Source organism: Nymphaea colorata, chromosome 1, assembly GCF_008831285.2.
Source record: "Nymphaea colorata isolate Beijing-Zhang1983 chromosome 1, ASM883128v2, whole genome shotgun sequence".
Lineage (NCBI taxonomy): Eukaryota > Viridiplantae > Streptophyta > Magnoliopsida > Nymphaeales > Nymphaeaceae > Nymphaea > Nymphaea colorata.
Window position 1 is genome coordinate 37879881 of NC_045138.2, and position 13009 is coordinate 37892889.

Here is a 13009-nt window from a genome sequence, read left to right on the forward strand (position 1 = left end):
AACTAATGTTGTAAATAAACGGTAATCCCCCACGTATCAGCTCGTTTCTTGTTATTATGTATTTTATTAATTTAAAGTATATTTTAAATTGATTTAGAAGACGACAACAAAAACTTGTATCAGCCTTGTATTGTGTTACAACATACAGCGTTATTTAGCCTCCTTTTTGTCCTTTTAAATATATAAATGACAGAAATTTAAATAATTAAAATATCGAACTCAATATAATAAATGGAAGTGTGTACGCTTTTTCGTTTTGGATGGAGCTCGTCAACTCTATTGAAACCCAATTCCCAGTCACGTTGACCCGCGACCTACCAAGTTAACGGTCGATAAATAACGGGAATCTAAAATTAAGCGACCGATAGATTCAGACGCCATTTCCGGAGGGCGCAGCGGCGGATGGGGGAAGCCCGCCCTTCCCCAAAAGACGACAGAGCCCTTTCACCCTGAGGAGACAGCTTCACCGCTTCGGCGCCGTCCACGTAGCAAGCTACAGGGGCGTTGTGGTCATTTCTGTTGTGCATACATATATATCTCCGTCCTTCAGAATCGTGTCGAGTCCCTTCCTTTTCGACCTTCAGAAAAGCGGAAAGGGGCCGAGATCCGTCTTTCTGTCCTCTGAATCAGACGCCATTAGGCGGGGAATCCTGTTTGAGGTATGGAGTTTTGTTCCTTTTTTGTCATTTTCGTGATTGTGCTTTCCGTCTTCTTTGTTATTCTGTCTTTTGGTTCGGTTCCGATTGGCGCTTTTTCATTCCGTGATTCTTCGCTGTCGATGCATGTTCTGCATATTTCTTGGAAACGTTCGTCTGGTGTTTTCGGTTTAGATCGGAGTGATTCCGGGTCCTGAGAGGGAAGATCTCCAATTCGGCGGTAATGATACGTGCTCCATTGCTTTTTCGAGGATCTTTAGTTGTTTTCTTTTCCCATGTTGAATCCGCGGCGTGGACGTGCCTTCATGCTGTTTTGAGACTGTTGCCGGAGTTTTGCTTCATTCTTTCCATCCAATGACGGCGTATATTCGTGTTTGTTGAGGCGATTGTCTAATCGTAGATGTTTTTGGATTATGATGAAACCATTTATCTGATTCTTCATTTTTAGTTTTCTGGGAGCTTTTTGTGTTTCCTGAGTGTTTTGGTGGGTTAGATCTGGATACAAGGGAAATTTCTAGTTTTGAAATTAAGGAAGCTGCATGCTTAACTAACTGCGTCTCCGGCGGGTTCTTCTTCATCCTTTTAAATGCTATATTGCTGATCGTCATGCAGGCTTAAGCACAAAAAAATTGGTAATTATGAGAAAATCCAATCAGTAATCTGATGCATTTTCCTAACCATATATTGTGTGGGGTATTGATATCTTTTGTTCATGTGTGTAGTTGCCTGTACATTGTTGCTTCTATTACCGGGGTCTTTGAACTGTGATCTTTTCATCGTTGACAACGGATTGCTGAAGCTGTTTGGTTTCTTTTTAATGATCTAAGTGAATTAGTCGTATGATGCTTTAATATCCAACAGTAGTACCGAAGGGGAAGCCTTTGCAAAAAACATATGATCTTCTCTCCACCACTCGTTAAAATTTTAACATGATTGTCACAGAAACGTGATTAAAACTGGGTCTTAAATAGTAGGTAGCTAATTCTAGCATAAAGTGTTTTTGTGGATGTATATACGATGTCAATGTTTGGATCCTTTTATTTTTTTCTTCAGGACCATTTTATGTTGAATTTGGATTTTTTATGCGGTAAAAAATATTGTTTATTTTATTTGGTTTTATGACAATTTGTGAGTCACTGCGATTCACCTTCCTCTGTTATGCTTCACATGCAAATAGGCAGGAGAGTGAGAGAGGAAAAGGAGATGAAAAAACAGTCTAAAAATGGAACTGGTAGAACCCATTTACATATAATTATATTTGTATACACACACAAATGTGACTGCATGGACATGGTCAGATTGTCCAAAACTATATTTCCTAAAAAAATCTGAAATCCAATGTGAAGATCATATTCTATAAAATCACCAAAACAACAGTCTTACATTGATCATGTCATAAAATTAGATTTACATGTCAGGTTTCAGTTTTCCTTAAATATATTTTTAATACAATGTGACAACATTCTTGTGGTTAGATCATTGTCACGTATATCGTGTACAGGTATGATACAATGAGCAATTTCTCGGGTATAATATGACAAAGTTGTATATCTCGGGAATATCTCAGCAAAATCTCGGCAAATTTTTAAGAAATTGAAAACATTTAATAAATCCTGAAAATTATAAAAAATTAAAAATTAATAAAAAAATACAGAAAACTCGTATTTTTCACGTTTTTTATTTTATGGTGTTTTTTTAAAAAACACACGTCTAATTGCCGTTTTATATGGCTGACTGATTTCTCGTGTATTATACGCGTTTTTTCGAATAACACGTGTTTAGATCTGTGAAAAACTGTGAGATGCCTGAACCTTGTCTTTCACTTGAAGTATTTATCAATAAGAGTCAAGCGAAAATTGTAGACCAAATTGCTAATACCCATCCCTCAGTGAATAGTGGTCCAGGTCAATATCAGGGAATGAGACTATAATTTGAATCTCCCAACACATAACTGGTTTTGGTCTCTGAGACGAGGACCTTAATTGCTTTGTTTATCTTGTTATTAACAGAATGTTTGATAAGTTCAGGAGCCTGTAGTCTTTTGATGGTTTGTTGATATGGATAAAATGTGGTGCTGTTTTTGCAAATCTGGGCTGTGAAGCTAATCCAGTTCAACACGAAATCGTAACTGCTTTCTCAATAGTCTTTGGAAGTTGGAACCATATCAAGGACATATCTATATTGGCTATTTTTTGACACATAACTTTATATCCAGTTGCTGCATGTAGTTTCTTGACTAAGCTGGCTTGACAGTGAAATAGAAAATGCGTAGCTCCATAGTAGGGGAAGGTATGCAATTTTTTCATTTTCAACAAAGGATTGGTTTCTCCCTTATCCTTTTATGGGTGGCCCAGCAGTCTTGCTCCCTTCTGGTTTTATTCTTAATTCATGCTACTTTTAGAATGAGTTCCTTCTATGAAGCATAGAAGTAGCCCTATGTTTGTCCCCGTGTTTCTGTATAGGTCCTCCCAAGCCTAATGTTTCTTCATATATGGTATCTTTGGATGGTTCAAGTGGTGTGCAGGTCTACTTCTTGATGACATTAGAGAAGTATGCTTAATGCTTCATTAAAAAAATAAATCACACACTGGGGGATATAAGCTCTTTTATGTGCAAACAAGTTGATGATCTAAGCACCCAACACATGGAGAGGAACCTAAAGCATTTCTTTAGTTATAATCTTTGTTGGGATGGGCTTATAATATCAGTAAACACTCAGGTGATTGTGACTGCGCAGTGGTAGACAGGCTTTTAATACTCCTATATTGCTGTAAATTGCATCTAATGGACCTTTCTCTTGGATAGGTGATTTTACTACATATTGGATGAGGAAGCATTTAATACTTATTGATTAACTGTTTACTGTTGGTTTCACCTTTATCTTGCAAAATCGGCTTTTCAAATTTTTTAGTTAAAGAAGGGATGAACAAGCAAATAGCTTTATAATGTGTCTTTTTTTGGTAGCAATTTGACCTGCTTCAGGGGACAAATATTGAAGAACGCTGTACCTTGATCTTAGCCTAGCTGTGCAACAGTGTTGAGGCTATAAAATTAAATGAAGGTTTTATATTTTCAATTTCAGTTTTAATGATTATCATGTGCTGCTATCTATTTTCACATTTTCCATTTTTATCTGAGATAATGGTGCAATAAGGAAATTCTCAGCTCCTTGGTCGTTGTATATACCATAACTTGTGCTATTCTCTGTCATTCTTTTCTTAATTAGAGTTTGAATTTTACTGTATTGATTAATGATTTATTTTCTTTCAAGAAGATTATTTGCTGACTGACTTGCTGCATTCTAATTTAAATTGATCAATTTTTGGAGCTTTTAGATATACTGTTGTTTTTAATGCTAGCAGCAACATGAATTTGATCAGGAATTCAGGTATTCCAGTCAAGGCATTTCCAGGATTCAAGTTCAAGCAGAAAATATGGCTGTGGAAATATTGGCAGCTGAGTACACACAGGGGCAGTTAGAGGCAACTGACATGGAAGCCACAAAGGCTAATGAATTTGAAGATGGCAAAGTAGTTTCCTCTCCAGCATTTGAAGAACAAACAAAACTTGGTCCAGTTGATGGTCCAGTAGGAGCAAGTTCATCGGCAAATGGAGAAAAAGATGTTTCAGCTGACAAATTCCCAAAGGATGCTGCTGATGAGTGGCCTGCTCAAAAGGAAATCCATACATTTTACTTTGTCAAGTTTCGGTACTACGAAGATCCAAAGTTAAAAGGAAAGATGGAAGCCGCTGAAAAAGAACTTCAGAAGAGAATGCAAGCTCGATACCAGCTCACCGAGTTATTAAAAGCCAAAAAGGTAATGGATGTCTATGCTTTTAGCTTATTAAATGAAGAGATAGTCGATGATGCAGCAGAACCAAATCTTCATTATATCTTTCTGTCAGTCACGCATCTTTCTTAATGTTCATCAGACAGAGAGGTTTCAGATAATTGATAAATTGAAACCCTTATCATCTCAAAGAAAAGAGTTTAGGAAGACTTTGGACGAGAAAAGAAAAGAAATGGAGCCTCTTCAGGCGGCTCTAGGGAAGTTACGCAATGCAAGCAGCATCAATAGAGAGAAAGGTGTTGGCTTATGTTCCTCGGAGGAAGAGCTAAATGAACGCGTAAGTTTGCATATTCGACAGAGTGATTTGGGCAACTTTGTTATGGCTAGACTTCTAATGTTGCTGCTCTTGATCCTTGAATAATAGATACAAAGTTTGCAATACCGTATTCAACATGAAAGCAACACGTTGGCTGAAGAGAAGCAGTTGCTTAAAGAAATTAAGCAGCTGGAAGGGACACGGGAAAAAGTTATTGCTCATGTTGCCATGCAAGCAAAAATTCAGGACTCTTATGGTCAGAAGGAAGTCATCCAGGACCATGTCAAAGTATGATTGATTTTCTGGGTTTATTTCTGGTTTTTCTGGTACAACTTTGTTTTGCTGTTGAAATCACTTTCTCCAACAGCTTGGGAGTACAAACATTTATTCATGGTTGCTTATCTCGTAGCTCATAGGTGGTGACATGGATGAAGTAAGAAAAGAACAACAATCAGTTGATGCGAAAATCAAGCATCATGAGGAAGATTTGAAGGCCATAGACAAAGAGATCAGTTCATTGCAGGAGGAACTTAACACTGCAACTGAAAGAAAGGGCAAAGCATATGCATCTGTTCTTGAGCTCAGAAAACAACGTGATGAAGGGGTAAGAATATTTTGTTGCTGTGTGGCTAAGTATGTTTATTTGTGTGGAGTACAGCTTAGTTCATGTTTTGTCTGGCAGCATAGGGGGCTCGTTAATTAGTTCCTTCCTTGGTTGGCTTGGGCTATTGTAGATCTTATTTCTGCATGTTATTGCCATTCACCTGAATTTATGCTGATTTGCTTTGTGCAAGTGTTTGTGAAGCGACTTTTTTATTTTCATTCTATCACATGATCTTCTTTTCTTTAGTTATGATTATTGTGTTAATGTGTGCAATGCTCAGAATGCATCCTACTTCCAATATCGATCACTTCAAACAAAGTTTAGAGAGCTGGCTGCAAAGAAAGATAAAGCAGCACTGGAGGAGATTTCACACACTGAGGTACCTGAAACGATGATTTACAATGAAGTTGCTAATATCCCTGTATTTTGTTGCTTTGTTGTTCTTAGTTCTTTCCTCATGCTGCAGACCGAGAAATTCATGGCACTGTGGAATAGCAGCAAAAAAGTGAGAGATGATTATGAAAAAAAGCTTTTGCCATCACTGGACAGCAGGCAGTTGAGTAGAGATGGTCGAATGAGAAACCCTGATGAGAAACCATTGGTATCAGAAGAACCAGCATTGGCTGAAACAGCCACTGCACCGGCAAAAGGCAGCACAAGACATTCTAAAGATGACACTCGTGCTCCCTCAGAACATGAAACTCCAAGTGCAAACAAGGTCCAAAGGCAGAAAGAAGAAAATAAAAAGTCAAAGGAACCAGAGGTGGCAGCAAAAGAGAGGACCTTGCAGGAACCAGAAATTGTCTCTGCAGTAGAAACACACAAGGTTTCCAGAGAAAATGAAGTGGACGCTGCAAAACTGAAGGAGCTGAAGAGACAGGAGGAGATTGCAAAAGCTAAGTTGGCACTTGAAAGGAAGAAGAAACTAGCCGAGAAGGCAGCAGCCAAGGCTGCAGCCAGAGCACAGAAGGACGCTGAGAAGAAGCAGAAGGAAAGTAGCATTTTTATTTTCTTTAACTTTTCTTGCTTTTTGTTTATCGAGGCCATTTTGTCTTGAGGGTCATAGCATAGCTAGTCAGGCTGGTCGGCTTGCAGACTGCAGGTCATCATTTCATTTCTCATAGGCACTATTCTCCTGGGCCTTATGGGAGGAATCCTGGCATTGAACTGAAGATGGACTGCCCCCACGCCCAGGCCTCAATGCAGCCTTGGACCATGGAGAGAGGGTCAGACTGGCAGGCTTGCAGTCTGCAAGTCCTCATTTCAATTCTCATAGGCGCTATTATTCTGGGCCTTATGGAGGGAGTCGTGCCATTGAGCTGAAGATGCGCTGCCCTCACACCCAGGTCCCGATGCAGCCTAGGACCATGGAGAAGAGGGTTGGCTCCTCAGGAATTTCTTATTGAGGCACCTTTTCGAACTTGATAGGCTATCTGAGAGCCTCAATTCTCAGATAAATGATTGAAGGGGCATAAGGCACTTCTGATATAGTGCCAGCCGTATCCTAAGATCCGAGGCTGGCCTTCACTTTTCATATTTGCTGCCTGAAATCTTCATACCATGGGATTTCTTGGTTCTTAAAGAACGAATTTCAAATACGAGGATCTCTATAAGATTGAGTTCCATCAGCCTTCTTAGCATTAAAACATGAAAGTCCTGAATTCTGAGTTGGATTGGGTCATTTTGTACATTCCTGGGTAAAACTTGCTTTCATACGAGAGCTTGACGTGCTTTGGTTGGAACATTTCCAGGAACGTGAGAAGAAGGCCAGGAAAAAGGCTGGTGCAGTGGTGAATGCGGAAAGTGACGACACCTCTGAGGAACCTGAGGCTACTACTGCAGAAGATGCCGAGGAGAAGGTGGAGGTTCCAGCTCCACCAAAGGACAACACACCAAAGGAAACTGTGAGGTTCCGGGGCCGCACTAAAGGCCCAAAACCTGTACCAAAGTCCATCTTGAAGAAGAAGCAAGCAAGCTCATACTGGTTATGGGTTGTGCCCTCTGTTATCTTGGCCCTGGTGCTTCTGGCTCTGGTACTTTTTTATTTTCTTCAGAAAGAGCCCAAGAATTAGGATGCGTTAGGTAGTCCGGACCAATTTTCCTGGCTGAAGAGTTCCCTTTTCTCCTTTTTACAGCATTTTTCATAGTTTTATCCTGTACAACCTTGATATTCTTTCTTTTTGACATCCCTTTCAAGGATGGGCTGTTCCATAATGTTGCTTGTAGCGCTGAGGCCATATTTTGAGTTTCTGATCGCACCCATCGTCCCCTCTGGCCCTAGGTTCTGTTCTGTTTCATTAGAATTTCTGTACAACCATCATGTCAAAGACAAATCACGTATAAAACGTTTTCACGTAGATGTTTGGCATCTTCATATTTAAGAATGGATTTCAGCCAAAAGCTGCGCCTGAAGTAAAGTTCTCTTTTGCTTCGCTAGCGACTCCTAATAAATGTTTTTTTTTTGTGCCCAAGTGCTTTGTTATTTCGATATACCAAGGTCGGGGTCTGGCTTACAACAGTTCGGCCTTTTGTTTTATCTTTTGATGATGTAATTGCATGTAGTCACTGTAAATGAAGAGGAGGTGGGAAGGGCTGGTGTTCCTTTTAAAAAGTGTTTGAATCGAAAGGGCGGAAGCCAATTTTAGAAGGAAGCGAGTTTCCTGGGAACTACTTTGTCCTGCAGTGTTGAAGAAAAAAGGGGTCAAGTGCTTGAACGGCGACTTGGTTTGGTTGCGGATCATTATACGACTTGCACGTTGAACAAGCTTTGGTAAGAGGACCCTGTGATTGGAAGAGAAACCTGGGGCTGGGAGTTTCTCCTCTAGAAAGAGGGTTAGAAATGGTGCATAAACTGTGATCTTTAGAGGACGTAGCGTAGGATCATCTCATGTGTGGTTCGATTGTAACTCCCACACACCGATTCACTGCAGGTATCTATATGGGTAGGCCTGTATTGCTCGTAAGGAACTGTGCGGCTTGTTTATCGGCAATGATCCGCCATGAAAGGCTCACCGGCTATCTATTTGTTAAGGAAATGAACAGAGTACAAAACTGGATATCTATTTGTTAAGAAAATGTACAGAGAACAAGCTTGTTCATGGTTGTAACCAATAGTATAATTAACAAATCACTTGACACAGTTATTGGGGAGCGGACTAATTTCTGATCTATAAGTATGTATGTGCATTCTTTCTATAAACATGCATCTTTCTGTTACTTTATATTAGTTGATCTATAGCAGTATTATAAAAATGAGCCCGAATGAGCGAATCGGAATCAAATCAGTAGCAAACTGATATGATTTGGTGGCTGATTCAATCGATTTAGACTGAGCAGGACCAATAACTATTGGTCAGTGTGAAATCTTGAATAACTTGAGTTCAACTTCTGGTTTCGACAACATAGGTTAAGATGCAATTAGCATCAGAAAAATACACATACCTGGTTGTCACTAGGCATTCATGCTTGCCTGGTTCGGATCCATCAGTTACAACATCTCCCTGAACTGAGCAAGTATAAGCTCCAGCATTTACATGCAAGTGAGCCAAAAAATCTGTTGGAACTTGGATTCAGTTTTCGGATTCAATCACCAACAACACATTGAATTTGAGGTCCTGTTATCTTTAGCCGACTTGACGAAATGAATATGGATTCTGGTTGGTAATCGGATATGTTCGACCTATTGACATCAAATGCTAGGCATTTGCATCCGGTATTCACATCCCTTCGTTTCTTGGATTTCCAGCGATTACCACGCCCCAAGTGTGTGGGCAGATGACCTTTTTCTCTTGCTTTCATATTTGCTTGGACCAGGTTTGGACAACCCGTTCGGGTCAATTTTTCATTGGACCCAGATATTATGATGGAAAATGTGGTTCAGATAAAAAGCTAAGCATTTCTGTCCTTCAATATCATGTCCGGTATGAGAATTGGGTAAAACTGTCAAGTACTCCAAGTTACAAGATTCAAACTCCATCTTAATTTCGAAGTCAAGATCCAGACCCCTTCTCCAATCGCTGAAAAATGCGACTGCCATAAGCTTTAAATGCACCAAATTCAGCAATGACATCAAAGTCTTGGCAATTTCGTTTGCATAGAATTACGTGCAGACTTTGTCCACTGAAAAGTGATGGAGACTTTCCCATCTTATTCGACGTTGATACTGCCATTATATTTGTCCAATATGGCTATTGTAAAATTGTTTTAGTGGACAATAAGGCGGTTCAACTTCTTCAAGAACTCATGTTTGAAATTTAAAGTGGTTACTTTGATGTCCTAGTGCGCTCTACCTCTTGACTATAAAAGATCTCGAAACACATGAGGTGGACACAAAAGGGAGGGGAGCAGTGTCCTCTCTTAAGGGCGGTGGAATGAACCATTCACCCTTCAAAAAAAATAAAAAAGGAAGATTTCCTTTTGGGGTTGAAGTCCGCACACCAGATTCGGTTTTCTCTGTAACGGCGAAAGTTATGGTTCAAATCTCAAGAATGTCAGTTTTCCTATAAGCGAACGGTGTAGGTGCGCAATTTGTGATCAAGAAAAATTTTATAAGCTTCTATGCAAACCTGTGTCACAACAAACCACTATTGTCAGTATTGCTTAAATCCGCTAATTTGGATGGAATCGAATTGGTGGCAAATTGATTTGATTTGGTCTCAAATTAAGGGTGTCTTTCTAAAATATTTGAAGTTTTTTATATTTTTAATCAATTTATTTAATTTATTTCATTTTTTTAACAATAAAAATTCACCAAATCAGCAGCCCCGTTGATTCGTTTCAAGAATTAACTTCCATTGATGCAATCTACTGCCAATCCACTGCATTTTAGCGAAGAGTCGGGATGAATTTAATCTTTTGCCTATTCGTTATATTAAGCGATTATTAGAAACCTCCCCATATCCTCAGAAAAAGTTTAGCATTTAGAAGTAATATTATAAAAATTGACGGGACTTGGCCGATTCGAATTGAATCAATGACAACATGATAAATTATAATTGCCATAGATTTTATAATGCTTATTATAAGTGGTATTCTCGAATTAATTTTTGTATTTATTTTTACAATAGCAGGGTCATAAAAATATTACCGAAAACCCTATTTGGTTATGATCATCGGTGTATATATAAGTGACACGCTTTTTTCTTTTTCTGTTTTTTGTCTAGAAATTAAATTCAAGTGAATTCCATGAACCGGGCAATCTTCAGGTGGTGTCTACGTATCAATACGTCACTAATGCTCAGCAAGGTTATCCGTCCTTTTCAGCCGTGCTAGAGGACAGAGGCAAGAAAGCGTCACTAATTTTGGCTCCATGTTTTTGGCATGAGCGAAGGCAAAATGCCTTTGGTCGGCTATGACCGTAACGTGTCTAACTTTCTTTGGCCTGACCCACCTTTCTTTGTATTTTTCTCTTGTCTCAGAGCCCCCCTTCAGCTTCCGAGACCATACCAGAGCTGGTTGGCCTGAGTGTCGTGCTAACAATGCATTATAAGTTTGATTCCCGTGAGTGTTACTGGCCATGTGACGCTTGAGCTGATGGGTGTATCGTTCAATACTAGGTCCTCAAACAGCCTTAGCCTCCAACAAACCTCTTCTGACTCAAAAGCTTTACTTCATTTTAGTTGATTATATGACTCAGGAGTGTTTGCAAGCCTTGGTTCTAGTGGGATTTGGGACCATTTGTATCTATATGCATAGAGAGTCTGTATACATGGATCTCTTAGTTCGAGAAATAAGAGAATGGAACCATTTCTTCAAACTATCTTTCGCCTTAGATAAATTTAAATTTTTGAAAAAAAAAAATACTGTCCAACAGATGCTGAATTTTTTGTTTTTCCAAATAAGTTTGAAGTAAACCACCATTCATTGCAGAAAATCTCTTAGGGAGTTCTTGATTCATCAGACATTCTTCACTTTCCATGAATAACATTCATGGTTGGCTTATTCGGGCAAGACGTGTTTGATTCATGAGACGTTCTTCACTTCTGGGGAAGGTTGTTCATGATTTGCTTCTTTGGCAGGCGACAAAATCTCTCATTCGGGGTGCAGTTTTCACGAAGCCCAAATTACAAAAAAAAAAAAAAAAAAACCTTTTGCTTGTTTCCAAATCATATTTTTTTAGAACTTGCATTTTAATCAGATTACAACAATAGCTAATCAAGATTGCCTTGTCTTCACCATTTTCTCATTCCACGGAATTCTATTTTATTTTTATGATAAATGAGACAAGATCAGCAGACAACATATACGTGATACCACATTAGTTTGTTAGCCATGTGATTGTTGCTTCTATCTGGATCTAATGGCTGCCCATGGGGCTATATAAAATTGGGGTAGATTTTGTTTGGCATCTGACTCATTTGGATCTTAGCTAATTGAATATGGACATGGGACTCATTTTGCGATGGAGATAATATGTACTTCTTAATCCAACAAGCTATCTTTTGTTTGTTCATATCTCATAACTGTTTGGATAAGAAACTTTGATGGAAATAAAAAGTTTAATTTCCATGATATGCGTCTCATAGAAACTTTATAAAAAGTCATTAATTAAATTTTTGGATGTTGTTTGGCACCGATAACAAATTGTTACTATTTAGCGACACTATGACAAAAAAAAAAGGGCAGATTCATGATTGCAACATAGTGTTTTATGAATCTACTTCAGATTTTAAGACAAAATAACTAAACAGTGTCAAACGGCCTCTTTACCCACTAATGAGATCCACAACTACTATTATTAGGTAAAAAATTTTCTTAAAATCAATACAGGTCCCATATCCGGATCCAGTAAAAACAGCCGTGCTTGAAGGGGAGGTGCTTGAAGGGGAAGTCGATTGCCAGGGGCGGAGGGAGGGAGGGGCCCGCCTAGGCCATGGCCCCACCCCAAGTAAATGAAAAAAAAAATTACAGTATAAAAATTGATTTTTTTTTGCCTCTATGTTCAGTTTGGCCCTACCCAAATCCAATCTAATAAACCTAACTCCCATTTGGCTCGCCCCTAAAAAAAATCCTGGCTCCGCCCCTGTCGATTGATTTACGTTGACGCCGGCCAACTTCCACATGTGAACGGCCGTCTGTGGAGTTCTTAGAGGTCTCCGATTCTCAGATCTGTTCATTGGACCGGCTCCTGTGCTTGTACCTGCCCGATCGAGCTACATCTCAGGGCAAACTTCCAAGGCTGTTTGGATCTTCATCATACTTAGCTGGATTTCAGATCTGAGTCTGATTCTTAGATACTGATACCAGGTCCATTACCCCTAGGTCCAGAGAAAACAAGGCACGCTTGATCTACTATACAGGTAGTTTCTAGAATATATAAATATTATATGAACAGAATTTAAGGGTGGTCTAATTAATTTGGTCGAATTGACCTTCTTTAAAGTCATTTTCCGACCATTAAATAATGAAATTATTCGAATGCCCGACAAATAGTCTTGTCAAGCAACTTTAGGTTGACAAGAGAATAGAGACGATGAATTGAACATTCAGCAACTGTAGCTTCATTATGTGATGTGCTCCAACTTCTATTTTAATTAAAGAAGAAACGTCTGAACCTGTAGAAGCAAACACCAAACAAATTGACGAAGAGTGATTGCTGGTGAAGTGCAGGTCGTCGCAAGCAAAATTTCTTTTTGGGACATTC

General features: G+C 39.1%; 1 protein-coding gene across 2 annotated transcripts; it reads left to right on the forward strand.

Moving 5' to 3' along the window:
* Positions 1 to 399: 399 nt before the first annotated feature.
* LOC116262213 (proton pump-interactor 1-like) lies at positions 400 to 7743 on the forward strand. 2 transcript variants are annotated; one of them, XM_050079412.1, is made up of 8 exons: positions 400 to 659; positions 4037 to 4474; positions 4590 to 4784; positions 4872 to 5051; positions 5173 to 5367; positions 5648 to 5746; positions 5834 to 6353; positions 7114 to 7743. In XM_050079412.1, exons 2-8 carry the CDS (start codon positions 4091 to 4093, stop codon positions 7437 to 7439), a joined length of 1899 nt encoding a protein of 632 aa, XP_049935369.1. In that variant the 5' UTR covers positions 400 to 659; positions 4037 to 4090; the 3' UTR covers positions 7440 to 7743. The 2 variants fall into 2 exon arrangements, with proteins under 2 accessions (XP_049935369.1, XP_031497218.2); XM_031641358.2 differs by lacking the exon at positions 7114 to 7743 and adding an exon at positions 831 to 876 and having other exon boundaries at positions 476 to 659; positions 5834 to 7092.
* The last annotated feature ends 5266 nt before the right edge of the window (positions 7744 to 13009 follow it).

What these genes read in the sequence shown, in the direction of transcription:
- LOC116262213 (XM_050079412.1), top strand. Translation starts at nt 4,091, where the DNA reads ATGGCTGTGGAAATATTGGCAGCTGAGTACACACAGGGGCAGTTAGAG. An exon ending in AGTTATTAAAAGCCAAAAAG is followed by an intron (nt 4,475 to 4,589) that starts GTAATGGATGTC and finishes AATGTTCATCAG; the next exon opens with ACAGAGAGGTTTCAGATAAT. An exon ending in AGGAAGAGCTAAATGAACGC is followed by an intron (nt 4,785 to 4,871) that starts GTAAGTTTGCAT and finishes CTTGAATAATAG; the next exon opens with ATACAAAGTTTGCAATACCG.